Consider the following 17,821-nt stretch of genomic DNA (forward strand, 5'->3'; position numbering starts at 1 on the left):
ATTCCTCAGTCCACTCTTAAAGTGTGTCCTCAGTACTGGATACTTTGCAGAGGTTTTCCATCACTCTGTGGCCTCACTTTAGTATGAGTGACTGTGCATTCATTACATATGCATGTGTGTACTTGGGAGAAGGTGAATTACTGATTCCAACCCATGCTTTAAGTTAGGGACTATTTATTTTATTGGGGGTGGCCAGAAGGGTCAGTGTATCAATAAAAGCACAGGTCTCAGGTGGGTCAGGCACAGTCATGAAGTCAGTAAAAGGTGTGATGTCATTGGGGTTTTAAAGGCAAAAGAAGCTGAGCTCACTTGCAGAAGTAGCTCTTTGTACCCAACCAATATCCCATGTGGATCCTGAGCTTTGTTTCAAGGCTGTGCTTTTGGTTTGGATGATTTGAGGGAAGCCCAGCCCCAGGTATTAAAAAAGCGGCTCTCTCTATCTCTGTGTGGGATATAAGTAGTCCCAAGTGCAGCTGCCCAATCCTTACCTGCCCCAAGGACAGCTCTCATAGAAAGAACAGGTTCCTCTTGGAGACCCTCTCAAGGTGGAATCAGCAGAGAATTGTGAGTTCCTCCATTATAATGGCTAGACTACTATGAAGTATTCCATTGTCTTCCTATCTGTGATCTGTACATAGGGTTGGACTCAATGGTCTTGGAGGTCTTTGCCAACCTTAAAGGTTTTATATATTTTTATTTATATGTCAGTGCACATATAAAAACATTTAAATAAAATTCCTTGTTATTCATTATATTTTTCATTTCTCTCATAAAGTGCTTGTGACCAGCTAGAAATTCTGGTGTGTGGAGAAAGAAAAAACATTGCATCTTTTTAAATTTTAATGATTGATTAAAATTTTCCCCTTTTTAAATTTGAGAATGTAACCAGGTTACAGAATACAAGTCATGTCTCTGCCCCAATCTGAACTATCTGGTTGTCACATCCCAAGGCCTATATTACAGAGAGTCAGCAAGACTGAAGACAGTCAGTCTTTATATAGTAAAAGAGAATTATGAAAGCAATCTTTTTTGCCTTTCCAAGAATTTTACACTACTTTGTTGTGTTTAGTCTAACCAGAGGAATCTGACCCTCTTCTAGTAATGGAACTTTTATTGAACTCTAATGGAAGAAATTGAGACACTTGCTTTTAATCTTTTTTAAGTGTTTGGGAATCTTACTGAAAACTTGGTGGCAATACAATCACAAGAGCATGTGCAGATATCTCAGTGTCATACATACGTTTGTGAACATTTCTGGAATTTAAGTGGGATGGGAAGAGGGACAGATAAGTCTGATTCTCTATGTTCCCCTGTTTTTTCTTCTCTGTAAGATGGTGATTATGTGCAATTTTACATGTCACTCATGCTCTTGGCAAGTGACTAGACAAAGATAATAGCAGCAGGAGAGACACAGCTCTGCTCCTCTGGGCTCTTACAGAAAGGCTGGATTGCTCTCTCTTTGAGCCAGCACATGGATGAAAGTCTGCTATCAAAGCCTCATTTACCAAAGAGGTAGATAGTAATTTTATGTATTGAGGGAAGTGAAAAAAACAGCCTCACTCTTGGACACCTGCCTTTCAGATGCACATTTGTCAGTCAGGGAACAGAGAACTGAGTGCTGCAGATGGAAAGCAAACACTTTCATGTCTTCTCTGAGTATGTTTTAAGGCCAGTTTTCCTGCATGGGTATCCATAATGGTTGTTGTCTATAATTTTGTAGCTTCTGCAAGTTGTAATTTGGTCCAGGCCCCATAGCTTCCAGATGGTTTTTGATAAATGGAAGCTGAGCACTTGTTATAGATGCTATTCCAAAGATCATTTTCCCATATGCATATGCAGTGTTGGATATGTTGTTCATGACATATGACTGATGACAGAAAGCAATAACACCAGCATCCCTGGAAGTGTTCCAAAGGCATGTGGATGTGGCACTTGAGGACATGGTTTGCTGGGGAACACGGTGGTGCAGGTTTAATAGTTGGACTCAATGGTCTTGTAGATCTTTTCCAGCCATAGTGGTTTTATGGTTGTGTAAACATTTGTTGTACATGTTCCTTATATGTGTGAACAATGCCTCTCAAAATGTGTAGTTAAAATCTGAGCATTTAGATGCTTTTCAGAGCCAATAAAGACATTGTTGTGTTTGTTTGTTTTTTAAGATACTGACCGAGCTTTAGTGCTGCTGGAAGAATATTGCAAAAAACTACGGAAGCCAGAAGAGCAACAACTGAAAAAAGCCATCAGAAAGGTGATGGGCATCTTTAAGAGCAGCTTGTTTCAGGCACTTCTAGGTAGGTACTAATGTTTAATACTAGGTGCACTCTCTTGAAGGCCAGAGCTAGATCAGACCTAGTAACTTTATTAGTCACTATTTAAGTTGTGTTTATGGTGAAAAGCATGTTGAGATGATCCTTAATGGTTCTCTGAGTGGAAACTCATTGTCCTGATATATTTCAAGGGTATTTTCTGACAGAGACGGAAAAGTAACAGAAACCTAATGCAAGTGAAGATATTGAATAGTTACTCCTAAACCTTGCTGCTTTGCTTTATTTAATGGAAGATACAGAATCAGAGTAGGATATAGCTGTTTATACAAAGCTGAAGATGAAGCCATTTCCACAGGTAAAGTTTAATTGATTTCACTGGCACCAAGTAGCATTGAAAATATTTGTCTTTTTAATTATGTTTTTGTGAAAAATGTTAGCAGAGAAACTCAAAAATGAGTTAAGAAAATTGCTCCAGCACACAGTTTGGCAGAATGTTTCCATTCATGTGATGTTCCAGTGTTCAAAGAGATGTGCTGGTGTATCACTTAGTCTTTCTTCCACTTACTTGAAGATCCCCATTTCATCTTGTAAACGTTATTAAAATCATGTGCTTGTTGTTTTGGAGCTTTATATAAAGCAATCTCCATAACATGAACATACCTGCTTGCCTTGGCATTCCTGTTGTTCCTTGTGCTGTGCCTGAGCTGCCAGTCATGGGCAGTGGTGACTGTAACTTGTGCGTGTCCCTTGCTCCACCTCCCTCTGCCTTCTTGCTCACATTGTGTGGTCCTTCCTTCACACACATCTACATTTTGTGAGGAACTCGTCTCAAGGGTGCGCTTCCTAACACAAATTATGGTTGTGGAAGCACAGGGGATCAACTGTGGAGCCAGAGTATCAACTGTGCTCCTTGCAGAGCTACAGTCAGGATCAGTTATGGAAAAGTTTTGATTATAAGTTGTAGAAGTGGAAGCACACCAATAATGCATTATTATTGGGAAGGCAATGGAGGTCTGGGACTAGTTTCAGGAATTTCTGTAGCATTTTTGGAAAAAGTGTATTACCAGTCTTTAACATTTCCTGCAAATTGAATTAATTAATTAATTAATGTTAATGCTATTTTACTTGTAACTTTTCTTAACTTCTTTAAAGCTATTAGCTTTATTTTATGAACTTTACATAATTTTAATTGCTCTGTAGGCTTTAAAAAAGGAAATAGATTAATAATTGAATTGAATTTACCAAATAGTAGTGAATAGATTTGAAAAAAAATGAGGGGGGAAAAAATGGGCTTTTCCATATTGTTTTTATGAAGGTGACTATGGATACAGAAATGTGTACTGAAGAAATACACCAGTCACAGAAGTGGCATTAGCTATACATTTACTTCTGCTCTACCTGGAAGTAGTTAGAATACTTTGGAATATTGTAATAACATGTGTGCTTTGTGTGTGGCTACACTACAATATCTGTTGATGTATTACACATGTTAGAAATGAAAAAGTGATGATAGCTACATTAAGGTTGAATCCAAAGAAGAACTTATATCCTTTAATTGCTACAATAACAGATCGAGGAGTATGTTGTTACAGAAGTTAACATTTTTATTTGTGGGCCTTTAGTTGTCTTTCCCTTCTTCTTAAATGCTTCCTTTTGTAGAAAAACTTGGGAATTGTGAGATGCGTTCAAAGTCTCTCGTTATTACATCTGGTTTGTTACTTGGTTGGTCTAGATTCTGGAACAATACTAAAGAGGGATCTCTCCTCCATGAGCAGAGACATCCCACACATTTTAAGTGTGGTAGATGATGTTATTACACAATCAGTAATGAGATTCTTGCATAATTAATATTTTAGAAGACCCTCGGTTCCATAACATCTGTTTTAGCTTCATGGCATACTTTATTCACCTATAAATCAAATCACCACACAAAAGAATACCTAAGGCAGAGCTTCTGGTCTCTTTTTAAGTTCTGTACTGCTAATGTTCCTTTGTCTTGTATATTTACAGAATGTCTAATGGTCTTGAAAGTGTCCATTTTTCTGTGCCTGATCTTAATGAGACTTAATTTCCAGGGCCTGAGAGTTCACTGCTTTCCCAAACTCTCTCATTTATAGCTGTCAAATATTGGTTTTATCCAGATGATTGACCTTTTGAATATTTTGGCTGGAACTATTAATGAAAACTGTGAATTTTGTACAGAATCATTAACCTGGATGCAGAGGTGCACATTGCTACCAGGAATAAAGTTAACAAAATTTTATGTGCCAAATCCAGTTTTTGTAGGTCCCAGAGCTCCAGTGGAATTTGGTTTCTTTACAAATAAATTTGTGCATTGTAACCATCTCTGTCCTTTAAGTGTGGATTCAATTCCCATTAACTTCCAATAGGCTTTAAAAATCTGTAGGATGTCTTAAATTGAGTATAACAAGAGGAGATAAAGAAAAATAATAATAACAGAGTAACTTTTCAAATCTAGTGACATCTAGTTCCTTTTATTCTGAAATTTATGCTGATTAAATTCAGCTCTCTTTGAACTTGGCTTCTCAATGTGTGTGACTATTTTTGTCTTTGTGTTTCATAAATATTAAATGTGGACTACTAAACAGTGGGGCAACATGAGAGAAATGAAGATTGAATATTTTTCTTTCATATATTCTGCACATGCAAGAAGCCACTACAATCATGTAGGGAAAAGTTCTGTAAGGATGTTTGAGAGATTGTCCTTTTACATTTTAATTCTGGTTCAAAAGCATTCCCTTCTCCCTTTGGGCTGTTCTTGTTGCTGGACTTCTTGCTAGAGTAGCTGTGCTCAGTGACAGCCAATTTAGTTGCCAAGAGGCACATTTTCAAAGTGACATGTGGAACTGCAGTCTCTGGAGTCCTGCTTACACTCCAGTGGCCCAAACACAATGCTTTGAAAATCCAGCCCTGCAAAGGGGGGAGGAAGGGAAACTCTTCAGAAGGAGCATGCAAGGAGAAGAACATGAATTTAGATATTGACATTACTCTTAAGTTAATTCTAGATTTCTTTCACCAGAGGGATTTTACCCACTCTTCCATGGACAGTGAGGAGTTACACTGTTGTTAGAACCTTGTAAGGATTTTTTTTCTTTTTGTAGGGTCATCTGTAGCTAGCTGATGGTAAAATCACAAGGTTCTCTTAAATTGTAGCACATGTGCTGATGTGAGGATTTTTAAAACCCTGCAAGGAAGAGGAAATGAAACCTCCAGAAATTCAAATGCCTCATTTGTTGGGATTGTCTCATAACGGGGCATCTTGGAGACATCATGCTGAGATAAAAAACAGAAATCATGAAAGAGTAATAATAGTCATCTGGATGTGTCAGAACAACAAATATTTTTTGTTCCAGTTCTGTTCTTAAGGAAACTTAATAATTTTTAATAATGCAGTGCATAGTTTAGTACAATTTATTTTGAGAAACCTTTGCTATATATTTGTCTAGGCTTCATTTCATTAAGAAAAGTGCATGATTCCACAGCTTAGAGGGTGGTTCTGTGGAATGAGAATGGATAAAAGAGGTTTATCAGGGTTGTTTGGGTTTTTTTGTAGATACATCTCTATAAAACATCATTTTGTTTCTAGTAGGAATTAAAGTGCCACAAATAACTGTAATCATCTTATGCAGTATTAGGTAAAAACTAATCTCAATAGGTTTTTGTAAAATTCGGATAAACCCAATCTGCAGTCCATGACGTATTTCCTGGGGACTTTGAAACCATGCCTAATGGTTTTTTCTCATGCTTGCATAACTTTGCCTGAATTTTAAAATGCCAGATTTCCAATTTAAAATCTGCATCACTTTTTTTTTTTTTTTTTTTTTTTTTTTTTTTTTTTTTTATGGTATTGCACCATTTTGACAAAATAATGCAGATGTTCTAAAACTGCTCATCTTAAAAATTGCTGTAGTAAACATTGCTGTTAGAGAATTTACTCATCTGTGTCACAGCCTGCACTTGGAGAGTTAGGACACAATGTAACATCTCCAGTAGGCCATTTTCTTTTAGACTCTTCCTCGTCCAGCTCACTTTTAATTAAACCTTTTTATAACAATTTGTTTTAAAAGAGTGGTCATGTCTTTTAAACCAAGTCAAAAAGGAAGTCAAATGATATTTTGCAATCACATATTACTCTTCTATTAAAAGACTGTATAAATGAAGTGGAAGTGTAACTTAATAGTGTTACATTAGTTTCCAAATTTCCAGAGATCTAGTTAAATCTTGTATTCTTCCATGTTACTGGAAGGTGCCTAGGATAGATAGGGTATATAAAAAGGACATTTTGGAGATGCAAAGCAAGTTTCCCTTTGGTTTAATTATTTTAGGGCATATGTATCTATTAAAAATAGTATAGTCTTTGAGAAGTGCAAGTATTTATTATAACCAGCATGAAGCAAGCCAAGAGCTTGATTTGCTTTGGATTTGTCGTAGTTTGATTGCCCTCGATGTCTACAAAGTTGTGAGCTGGGACTGACATTTCTCCTGTACTTAGGGCCATGGTTAAATTTCTGGATAGTTTAGATATGAAAAAAGCTGCAAAGTAATGATGGAATGTTGGAACATGTCACTGTCATAAAAAGAAAACTTTTAAGAATGAAAAATGAGGAAGATTAGGCATGGCCAGGCATGTGTCCCACATTATGAAAGCTTTAATGCTGAGAACAATAATGATGCTGTTGACCATGTAGGGGGAAGAAGAAAATACAGGAGATTAGTGGGAATACAAGGAATTTGTTCAGGCATGTTGTGTTTAAGGAGAAAGTTTTAAATGAAATTTGAGAATAGATGGAAGGAGGTGGGTCAGGACTGGGGAACAGATATATGAAAAGCAGGACCCATGATAAGTAAAGCAGACCTGCATCACAGTCCTGGGCTGGAGATAGGGCCTGTACCAAAGAAGTTGTGGAGAACAATTATAGATGCCACAGAATGCAAAAATGGAGTGGTGGTCATACATGGTAGTGCTGAGATTTGCACAAAAGGCATAGAAATAATCTATTAAATACCAAAGGTTGTTAATGACTGCTCCTGTGATCTGTCTTGAAGAAACACTGCTCTCATATTTTCAGGCTTTTCTTCACAACCACCAAGACCTCTTTTGTAGTTCTTTCTTTGAGCAGACATTTAACATTCATGGCACCACGGAAAACAAGGCAATGTCTCATTTCACAAGGTTCCTGATAAAGCTGCTAGGATTGAGGAAATCCAAATGGAGAACTTGTTGGACTGAGGTGAGGTGATGGTCACTGTTGCTATTACCCATCTTTCTCAGTCCAAAGGAGGAAGCATGTTTTGGTACTCAGTGCTGGGTCAGTGTTTCAGGGACCAGAAGGACATGAAATGAATTGCTGTGCTGGGAAGCTTTTTAACAAGAAAGCACACTAGGTGTGTTACCTATTCATATTTGCCAAGCTTGCTTTCAGCAGATGTTCCCATCCCACTCACATGTTCAGTGTGCTCAATTATTTGCAGTCTCCTGGATGTAGGTCGCTTGTCTCCTATGCCATTGCTCTCCAGACTTACTCCCTGTGGTTTCTGGTCATGTCAGGCTGTTTCACCCACAGTAACAACACTGAATTCCTCGGGTGTTAATCCAGTGCAGCCAAGCCTGTGTCTGGCCCAGGGACATAAAGCAATCCTCTTGCTGAGGGGCCTGCATCTACCATTCATGATATCAAAGAATAAAACCCCTGTTGATTTCGCTTGGCTGGGATCCTGCATTGGGGTGATTCTCTCAGAGATTTGTAGTCAGATCTTCCCTGACTGAGAAATACAGATTCTTCCATAGCTGTATCTAAAAATATTTAAACCCTCCCTGACTATTAAAAATGTCGAGGAGAAAAAGAAATGTACAAACCTCTTCAGTGCTCTGTCACATTTGAGAGATGCTCAAATGACATCTCTGACAATGGGGAAGCCTGTTATTACTCTGCACAGAGTCCTACTTTCCCAAACTGGCATCTTTCTTTGTTGCAGCATAAATTACAGCAGAACTGAAATTTAAATTCAAGGGCAGCTTTTGTTTTGCCTGAAGACAGCTGCAGCTGCTTTTATTCTTGAAGTCCAATTCTCTTAGTAAGCAAATTTTGTGCTCTCTCTCAAAAGAGCTAAAGGTAGTGCTCGATCTTTGGGATGGTTTGAAGCTGTGTGATTTTTTTTTTTTTCCTTAATGAGCTGAAGGCTGGATTGCAGCCAGCTGGAGGAACTAACTCTTGCAATTCTCCAGTGGAAGTCTGGTCACAAGGGGTGGACCATGTGTTAAAAAGACAGAAAAAAAGGGCAGTTCTGTTGTATCTGGTCTCTGGTTTGTCCCACTGCTATTTTTGCTTCCATGGCAGTGCAGTTTCTCTTGCACTTTTATAATTTCTCTCAATCTCTCACAATTCCTCCCAAGCCATGGTGCCTGTGGATGCCTTGGAGGAAATAAGGCTTCTTTGCTTCTATCAGGCTGTATTGACAATGGGTGGAGGGTCCCAATTTAGCAGGTGAGAGCTGACAGGTGGGTGCATGTGGAGAAAGAAGAGAGACAGACATGATGCTGCTATAGAGGGATTGGAGTGAAGACACCCAGAGAGGGGAGTTTCAAAGACTGACAGAATGGGTCAGGTTGGAATGAACCACTGGTAATCCCCAGTGGAGATCACCTAGTCCAACCTCCCTGCTTAAGCAGGCTTCCCTACAACATCAGAATTGTGTTCAGTGGCTTTTGCATATCCAGGGGAGGAGACCCTCAGCCTCTCTGGGCAACCTTTGTGTTTCACTGAAGTCAGAAATGTTGCTTGGTTTTTCTTCATTGTGTCTGTGATGGAGGAGCTGAAATATTTCCCAGAATTGCTTTAGTCTTTGGGGCTCACTGGATGTTAAGGTGATGATATCTTACTGGTTAGAGATGAGGAGCAAGCAGAGCCAGGGCATGGTGCTCCCTGTTCTTGCAGGCCAGCCTGATGATGTGAGTAGCCAGCTTCTTAATATTAGAGCTATTTCCCACCTTGAGGGAAGGTGTGTGCAAAGATGTGGCAATCTTCTTGTGTACCCTAAATCAGATTTATTTGAAAGAATTTAAACATTAAAAGCCTGTGAATTACCAGGAAAGACCTCAACCCAAACCCAAAGCTCTGCTACCTCTTGCATTTATGGGAGTGAATGCTAATGAACTGTGATGAACAGAGGATCCCAACCCATGTATCTGTATCTGGATTCTCAGCCCATCTGAGCACAAGAAGAAACCGATTACAGCACTGATACAACCTGGGTAACACATAATCACTTGTAATCCTAATGCAACCCTCTGCTCCTGTTTTGCTGCCTTGTAACCCATGAATGATAACATTTACATCTCAGACAAGGAATTCAGAACCTTTGGGGACTTTTGTGAATTGAAATGCATAAGCTGTGCATTAGAAAGAAACCATTTTTAACATGAGCAATGTTGTGAGGGTGTGGGTTTTTGATATCCAGCAAGGAATAAAAGCTGAGTTTTGTTCCTATAAGGTTGTGGTGAGTTTTTTTTTGTGGTGGTTGTTTGTTGTTGTGGGTTTGTTTTTTTGTGTGGGTTTTTTTTTTTTTGGTTGTTTTTTAAAGTGCATCTTGGCCATATGGATTCTGTGTATAATTAGAATTAATAAAATGCAGTTGCAGCAGCTGTTACTGTGTGGCTGCTGTCCCAATGTGAAGCTTTTCTTTCTCTTTGCATTAAACAGGGGTCGCCCTTTATTCTTGGTTTGTGATGAGAACTAGAGACAAATTATTAAGAGATTCATTTAGATAATTTGGTTTTATTTTGAACAATGCAGTTTCCTTTTTCAGAATATAAGAGAACAATGAGAGATAATTTTCTTCTGGTGTCAAAGAAAGAAAGACTGGATTTATATCTTGCTAATGTAGTTTGTACATCTACTAATAAAATGGAAGAAAATAATCTGGAGCAAGCTGTTCCGTCACTAATCCCAATGTTTATTTTTGTCTGTAAAATAGCAGAGCTGTTCTCCCTTGTTCATGTTTTGGTCTGCAGAGTCATTTTAGGCTAGACTGTGATGTGACTTTTGTTCAGTGAATATAACTGTTTAAGAAATTGCATGGTAATTTTGAGATCACAAACATTTTAGCCTTGAAGAGTGTTATACCTTATGTTTCTCAAAGCTGTTATAAATGAGCCAAGTTGATTGCCTAATGGTACTACGGTGGATCTTTTGGGATCTCCGTTCTCTTTTTACTTAACCCTGTGCTTCCAGTGTGTTGTGGGAGTCTGTGAAAAATACTGATTGGAGTGGGATTGAGCACTGAACAGTAAAATGCACCAAAGTGAACTAGTTAACCTTAGATGCACTTACCTGTATGCATTTGTGAATATATATATGTCTCTATATAAAATACTTACATGAATTAATGTATACATATTGTGGCAGATAACCGTGGATGTCGTATTTATCTCAAACTTCTGCTGTAGTTTGCTCAGGTATTATTCTGTATTTGGGAGTTCTGTTGAGTATTAAAGTGTGTCTTTAAGAAATGCTGCAAACTGTGTTGTTCATTCCCATCGTGTGTTGATTCTGTCGTGGGGTCCTTTTTCTGTGGTTGTGTATGTTTTCTGTCACCCTGATCTGCTTCTGAGATACCTGTGTGCTCTCTGCAAAAAAGACTGAATTCATGTCTTTAATTTGTTCTTTCCTGTCTTCATTTGGTCATCATAGCTGTGTGGCTTTGAATGTCTGCTAATATAGCTGATTAAGGCACCATTGCATAAAATCCCAGGCTTTAGAAATAGAAAATAGATTTTAAAATATTATCATTACTTTTTTTTATGTTCTGTTATTTTGTGTTATGCAGGAAGGATGTAGGATTTCCAAACAATGTGAAGAGAATTAGGTAAGTGATGAGAGGGCAGTGCTACAACTAAGCCAGTTTTGGTGAACTGAGTTGATTTCCTGTACATATACACAGTGTGATACTTCTTATGTATTTGACCTCACACTTGTTTTCTTCAAAATCCCTGCTTCATTTAGTGTGCAGAACGGGCAGGACTCGGCTCACGAGCAAGTATTTAGTTCATTGCTTTCCCATCATTATGTACTCTGAGAGGTGCTACAGAGGTGGTACTGAAACCCTGAGAAATAAAAGTAAAAATATTTTCTTATTTTTGAGGCCTGATTGGAGATGCTTCTGACCTGATACATCCCCACATGCACCACTTTTCATGTCTGACCACAGCTCCAGCTGCAACAGGGAGTGTCACCATTCCAGCAAGACTGTCTCAGTGTCTCATTTTGGGTACTTAAAACATGTGGATCATCTGATGGGTGATCATTTGTGAAAAATACTGTGTAAGTGACTTTCTGACCTCAGTGAGACTCAGTAGGAGTCAGGGATAGGATCTAATTCCCAGGGTGGCATTTAATGCTCTTAAGCTAAAGAACCCTCAAGAAATCTTCTTATTGCTTTCAGCTCCTCAGATAAATGGTGTAAAGTTTGCTCAGGCAGCTTTCCCAGAGCAGGCCCACTCTGTACACTGAATCAAGTGTCAGGGAAAAGTGATGTGTGACCATACAGCTGAATTGTGACACTTTCTAACTTGAGCTGTGCCTTGGCAACCTTATCAGTGTTTTGGAGTTAATTTTTCATGGTGATTCCCTAGACTTTAGGGATAGTAAAGAGAGCTTCTCTTCACAATTTCCATCGTGTGGTGGTATTAATAACACACATGCTTCAAAGCAAGGTCAAAACTGTTGAACACTTCCATGTGAGCCTTTGCTGCCTGAGCTTTTAGAGGTGGCGATGCTACTGAAAGTGCACCTTCCTTTCTCTTAGATTTGATTTTTATCCCAATAGCTAGATTCTTTAGATGAACTAGATGATTTCTAGTGCAAAACAAATAGAGTATCTTTCCAACCAGACAGTAATTAGATAGCTGGAGAAATCCAGCCTCATTACAGTGAGACAGAGGGGTAGATAGAGGGTTGAAATGTTTAGTGGCTGTTTTCTCCCAAACCTTGCATTTTTTTTGAATTTTTTTTTATCTCCAGTGTTGGACTGAACTGTAACTTCATTCTTTTTCTTCTTTAATCTCTCAAACCAAAAGGATGTTCTGTTTTTATTCTCGTTACCATTTCACACCCAGCTGCCTTTTGAGGATTTAAAAGTAAGTTTTGATGTGGTAGACTGCATTTCTCACATTGGTTTAGTTGTGTTTAACATGTAGCAATTAATTTATGCTTTAAGTTTTGTAAATGCAATGTGGAAGACTAAAAGTATACTTAAAAAATTGTATCTTTGAACTCTGTTAAAAGTTGAAGTAGTCTAACCCTTCTTCTAAGTAAAGTTTAGAGTGACATCTTGTGGTTACACTGATTTCAAGTGGATATAGCTGTTGACATGATTTTTTTGTCCACAGAAAATGTGGTGTTTTCTGTTTCAAAATGTTCTGGATTACTCACCAGAAGTCTATAATGATTTCCAGTATGGCTTTTTGGAGATCAGAGAAAACATTGCTATGTGTCAGGGCTCTGTAGGTATAGTTTATATTTTACTGCATGAAGTTTATCCCATGTATCTGCAAGTTTCCAGTATTTTGAACTCCAAGATGTTTTAATGCTCTTCTAGCTATTTGGAATTTCTCAAGAAGTTTCAATTATCCATAATGCCCATAGCAAGTGGGAGCACAACATCTCTCAGCAGCATGTTTGTGCCAATTCATTAACTGTCCAAAGACTTGCTTAGGTTAGGTAAAGATAAATATGTCCAGGAAGCTGGCATGGAGGATCTGTCAATGTAGACATGGCCAAGCCCATTTCAGATCCGTACTGCAGTAGTGGATGTGTGCTTCCTATGGACCAGCCTCCAAGGTGCTGGGTGGTGTAAATGCACCACCACCATACCATATCCAAATGCCTACAAGGTGCTCAGACTACAGTTTTGTGCAGTTAGTGTAAATGAAATACAAGCCTTTTCAATGCCAGGTGGATATATAGCATAATCCTGTGCCAGAAGCTTAAAGGACCTGGGGAAATGTGAGATTTGCTTTCACTTTTGGGAAGCCTTATGCAGAGATGCAGGAATAGTGGCCCTGCAAAGGGTGTTGGTTGGCATCAGCAATGTATTGCCTGGTTCCTGTCTCTCAAATTAGCCATGCAAAGGTCTTTCCCATTCCTCAGCATTAAAGAGGAGAAAGATGGTGATAATCTGCTAGGTCAAATTTTAACTATAGAAAATGTTGATTAATGTTACCATGGGAGCCCATCTGGCAGCTTATACCTGATTGTAAAATTACCTGTTCAATAAAAGACACTTGACCTTTCCAAGAAATAAATTCTGTTTAGGAGAACAGATTCATTAATGGATCTCAAATAAAAAGACCCTCTAGCTCTGCTCCATGGTGCATCACTCGTAACATGTGGCCCCAGTTCCACTGTCACGTCTTTTGACGCGAGAGGCTGGACTCAGGAAAGGATTCTGTCTTTGTGAAAGTCAGGTTTTTGTTGGAGGTACTTTGGTACTTTGTGAGGATGCCAGCACTGATTGATGTGATGTGCTGGCAACGTTAAGGGCTTTTTAGCTTTGTGGTAAAGCACACAAGGAACACAAAATCCAAGAAGCCCAGCTCAATGATCTTAAAAGAGCCATCTGGTGACCTCATTTATTAATTTGATGAAAAAAACAAAGATGTGACATTTTCAATTAAGATGAATGTTTGACTGCCCTGCCAGAATTGGTTTTGGTGGATAAGTAAGTACAAGTTAAGCTGTTAATATAATCCGAATACTGAAACTGGAAGTGTTGGATGTACATTAGGTGTAAAACAGAGCAAGTCATTTGCAGGGCCTCTCAGAGTGGAATAGCCTGTAAAAGTTATGTTTGAAGTACACAAATTGTGTTTAAATATTTATAGGGATAATTCTAGAGATTTCCTTGGCAAAGCACCTCCACTTATTCCAACAGAAACTATTTAAATAGTAAAGAAATTTGTAGATAGTTAGGTATCAAATTAATGCTGATCTTTTTTAAAGGCCTTCTCCTTTTTTCACAGAAAGAAAGTATTGGTGATGATGTTTCGGAGCAAAAGAAACCTGTTTGCTCTTTCTGTTTCATTTCTGTTGCACAGACAGCACTATCCTTGTTGCCCTTTTTGACTGGCTGCTTGGTGCATTTTGTCCTGTTATGAATTAGAATCTTCTCTAATAGTTTTCATCTGTCAAAGAAAGAATTTGGCTCTTCATGCTGAGACAGGTATTAAGTAGATTTTGCAATGTGAGACTGTGAAGAGGTTTCCCCCTAAGGCAGAGCATGAGGCTGAGATGCCATTGTGCAAACCCCAGTTTTTTTCCAAGTTGTGGCTTCCATTGGTGAACTCCTTGCACTGGCAGCAGAAAACCCATTGATGCAGCCACCAAGAGAAATGGGGCAGAAACCCTGTGCCAGCTGATCCCCACTGCTGCTGAGTGTGGTACCCTGTGTACCCTGTGGGATGTATTGAAAATAAAGACTCATCAGTTAGTGTTTGGGTGGTGGAATAGCTGTTTGAGGGCTTAGTTATTAAATCCTCTGAACTCTAAACAGCTACTCATAGCCTCTTTCAGCAGCATAAAGCCAAAATTTTACTGTGCTCTGATCACTTTAGTCACCTCTTTCATTTTGTCAGAATAAAAAGAAGATTCTAGCAATTCTGGCCCTGATTTTCACCTCACTAGTGCTAGAGTTTCCCTCGCTACAGTTCAGAACTGACATGCTGCCTGAAAAGTCCTCCAGTATTATTAAAAGCCACAGCAAATTTAAATTTGAAGTGGAAATGACTGAAGAACAAAATTACTTGCAGAGTTTGGGGTGTTACTTTAAGTAATTGCTATCTACCTGTATAAATCCCTCTGGGCTGCCTTTTGGATTAAGTGTTCTTTACTTCTTCTCTGAACCTCTTGTTTAATATTCATGTGTGTTGTTAAACAGCTGCTGCATCCTGTCCAAGTTAAAAAGGGGGATGCATTTCAGTAGCAAACCAAGTGACGTTTAAATACCTCTCTTGTCTATTTCAGAGCAGCAATATTGGAGTTAATTAACATTTCTAAAGCACTTAAGTCCTTGAATGAGAAGTGCTATGGTTGTGCAAAGCAGAGTTTATTTCAAGCTCTTACCTGGCCGTTTTGACCATTTGCTAAATGCACTTGAGAGCAAGCACACAAAATGTGCTATAATGCTGACTTGATTTCTTTTCTTTAAATGGGAGCAGAATCGGGATACGCTTTCCAACAGTATAATAATAATTGCAGAAATGTAGGTGCTCTACTTAACCTGAGAAAAAAGCTCTTCACTTAATTAGCAGCCTGGCATTTTGCAATAGATGGTGATATAAAAAGGTTGTATTAACACAGTGCAATATAGAAGGACCTTGTTAGGTTTTATTACATTTTCTTCTTGGTAATTTATTACGATTAGAAAGCCTAATTCTTTGCTTATCTTGTAATTATACCAGGGTGTTTATAAGCAGGAGTTCCAGCTGCTTTTCTGTATAGTCTCATTAGATGTGAAATTAGAAAGCTTTTTAGACTGTTAATATTTGCTCACTACACAGGGCGCATAAAGCATTTTGCAATGCATGTATTATGTGAGGTCAGCATTATATTTTGTGAGTTGCTACATGAGTTTCAGCAAGGACAGTGAATCTCATAGATTTGGATAGTCTTCAGAGGAAGGCCTCTTTATTTTGAAGACCACGTTTTTAAAATCCTCCTCTGGAATAGGGAGGTAACTAATATTCCCCAGTCACTCAAAGTGCAGTTTTAGGTGTCTGTGTGTATAGTCTCCATTTGACACCTCGGAGTGTCTGGTGACAATGTCCCTGTCTGAATATCACAAAAGCCTCCTGAGGAGTCCTGTCCTTGTGTGTAGTGCCCAGCTGTGATCATGGCTCTGCTGGGATTTCTTTATGGATTGCAAAACCCAGCTGATCTGAACAAAAGCTTTAGTGACTGACCCAAGACCTCACAGGACACTTGTGACTGAACACAGAGCTTAACTAAGGAATCTAGAGCCTACATCATATAATGAGATCATCCTGATTTAGGCTGTCAGCCTCAAGTTATAATGGAAAGCATTGTCTGGTTTCATTCTCTTGGAGAGAATTTAGGCCAGTCAAGGACCTATTCTCATTCGGTTTTGTTATCTTCACTGTGGAAGATGAGATGTCTACCTAGAGCAAAATGGGCCACAAAATGGCAGGCAGTAATTACAGATCAGAACATTTGGAAATAGGAGCAGGCATTGAGCTATTACTGGTGTTAAAACTATTAATACTTAGGTGTCTCTGTATGTTGCATTGTTCGTGATAAATTCTTTCTTTTACAATCTGTTAATTACTGGAAATTATCTGTCTTACAGTTTGGACAAACGAATGTCTGTTAGAGGATGGAACTGCCATCTGTGAGACTTTGCACTGGTAGTCTTGCTTTCAGAGGAACTTGCTCATAACATGAAATCTGAGTGATTATGATGGAACAAACCAGCTTCATGAACTCTGTCCACATGCAATAAGGATCAATGTTTTAATGAGAATATAAAATCAAACCTGGATATTTTATTGCTGTTCTGCTAAACTTGCCATTATTCTGACCCTCTGTGAGTGAGAGTCCCCTGATTTTATTTGTTCCCAATCTTTTGTGCCTCTCTGAGAGGAACTTTATATAAGGGCATGGAGTAATGGGAAAAGGAGAAATGGCTTTTAACTGAAAGAGGGCATGTAGAATCACAGAATACACTGAGTTGGAATGGATCCATAAGGATCATCAAGTCCAACTCCTGGCCCTGCACAAGACAGCCCCAAGAGTCACACCCTGTGCCTGAGAGCATTGTACAAATGCTCTTGAACTCTGTCAGGTTTGGTGCTGTGACCACTTCCCTGGGGAGCCTGTTCAGTGCCCAAACACCCTCTGGGTGAAGAACCTTTTCCTGATACCCACCCTAAACCTCTCCTGACATAGCAGTAGGCCATGCCCTCTGGTTCTGTCACTGGTCACCAGAGAAAAGAGATCAGTGCCTGTCCCTACTCCTCCCCTCACCAGGAAGCTGTAACTGCAATGAGGTCTGCCCTCAGTCTGCTCCAGGCTGAACAGACCAACTGCCCCCAGCCACTCCTTATTTGGCTTCCTCTCAAGGCCCTCCAACATCTTTGTTGCCATCCTTTTGATGTTCTCTGGTAGTTTAATATCTTTGTTATATTGTGGTCAGCAGAACTGCACAAATTATTCAAGGTTAGATTATATGTAAGAAACAAATTCTTTCCTGTGAAGGTGATAAGCACTCCAGCAGGTTGTCCAGAGAAGTTTTGGATGTCCCATCCCTGGGAGTATCCATGGTTAGGCTGAATGGGGCTTTGAACAACTTGGTCTCTGCCCATGGCAGCAGGGTTGGAGTAGATGATCTTTAAGGTCACTTCCAACCCAAGCTGGTCTAGGATTCTGTGAGCTGAGCTAGGAGAGAGAAAAGCTTAGATAACTGTAACCAGCCCTTGTGCATTATCCACAGGCCCAAAGAAACTGAGAGTGAGATTCAAT

General features: G+C 39.0%; 1 protein-coding gene across 5 annotated transcripts in view; it reads left to right on the forward strand.

Moving 5' to 3' along the window:
* Positions 1–17,821, forward strand: part of DLG2 (discs large MAGUK scaffold protein 2) — a 994,479-nt gene that overhangs the window by 15,327 nt on the left and 961,331 nt on the right. For all 5 annotated transcript variants that reach the window (XR_010079973.1, XR_010079974.1, XR_010079976.1 and 2 more), the window contains exon 3: positions 2,160–2,291. Coding sequence is in view for 1 of the 5 variants with exons in the window: in XM_063394414.1 (XP_063250484.1) it covers positions 2,160–2,291 (132 nt within the window). In the remaining 4 variants the exon portion in view is untranslated. The remainder of the gene's footprint in view (positions 1–2,159; positions 2,292–17,821) is intronic.

The sequence above is a fragment of the Prinia subflava genome, chromosome 3 (assembly GCF_021018805.1).
Source record: "Prinia subflava isolate CZ2003 ecotype Zambia chromosome 3, Cam_Psub_1.2, whole genome shotgun sequence".
Lineage (NCBI taxonomy): Eukaryota > Metazoa > Chordata > Aves > Passeriformes > Cisticolidae > Prinia > Prinia subflava.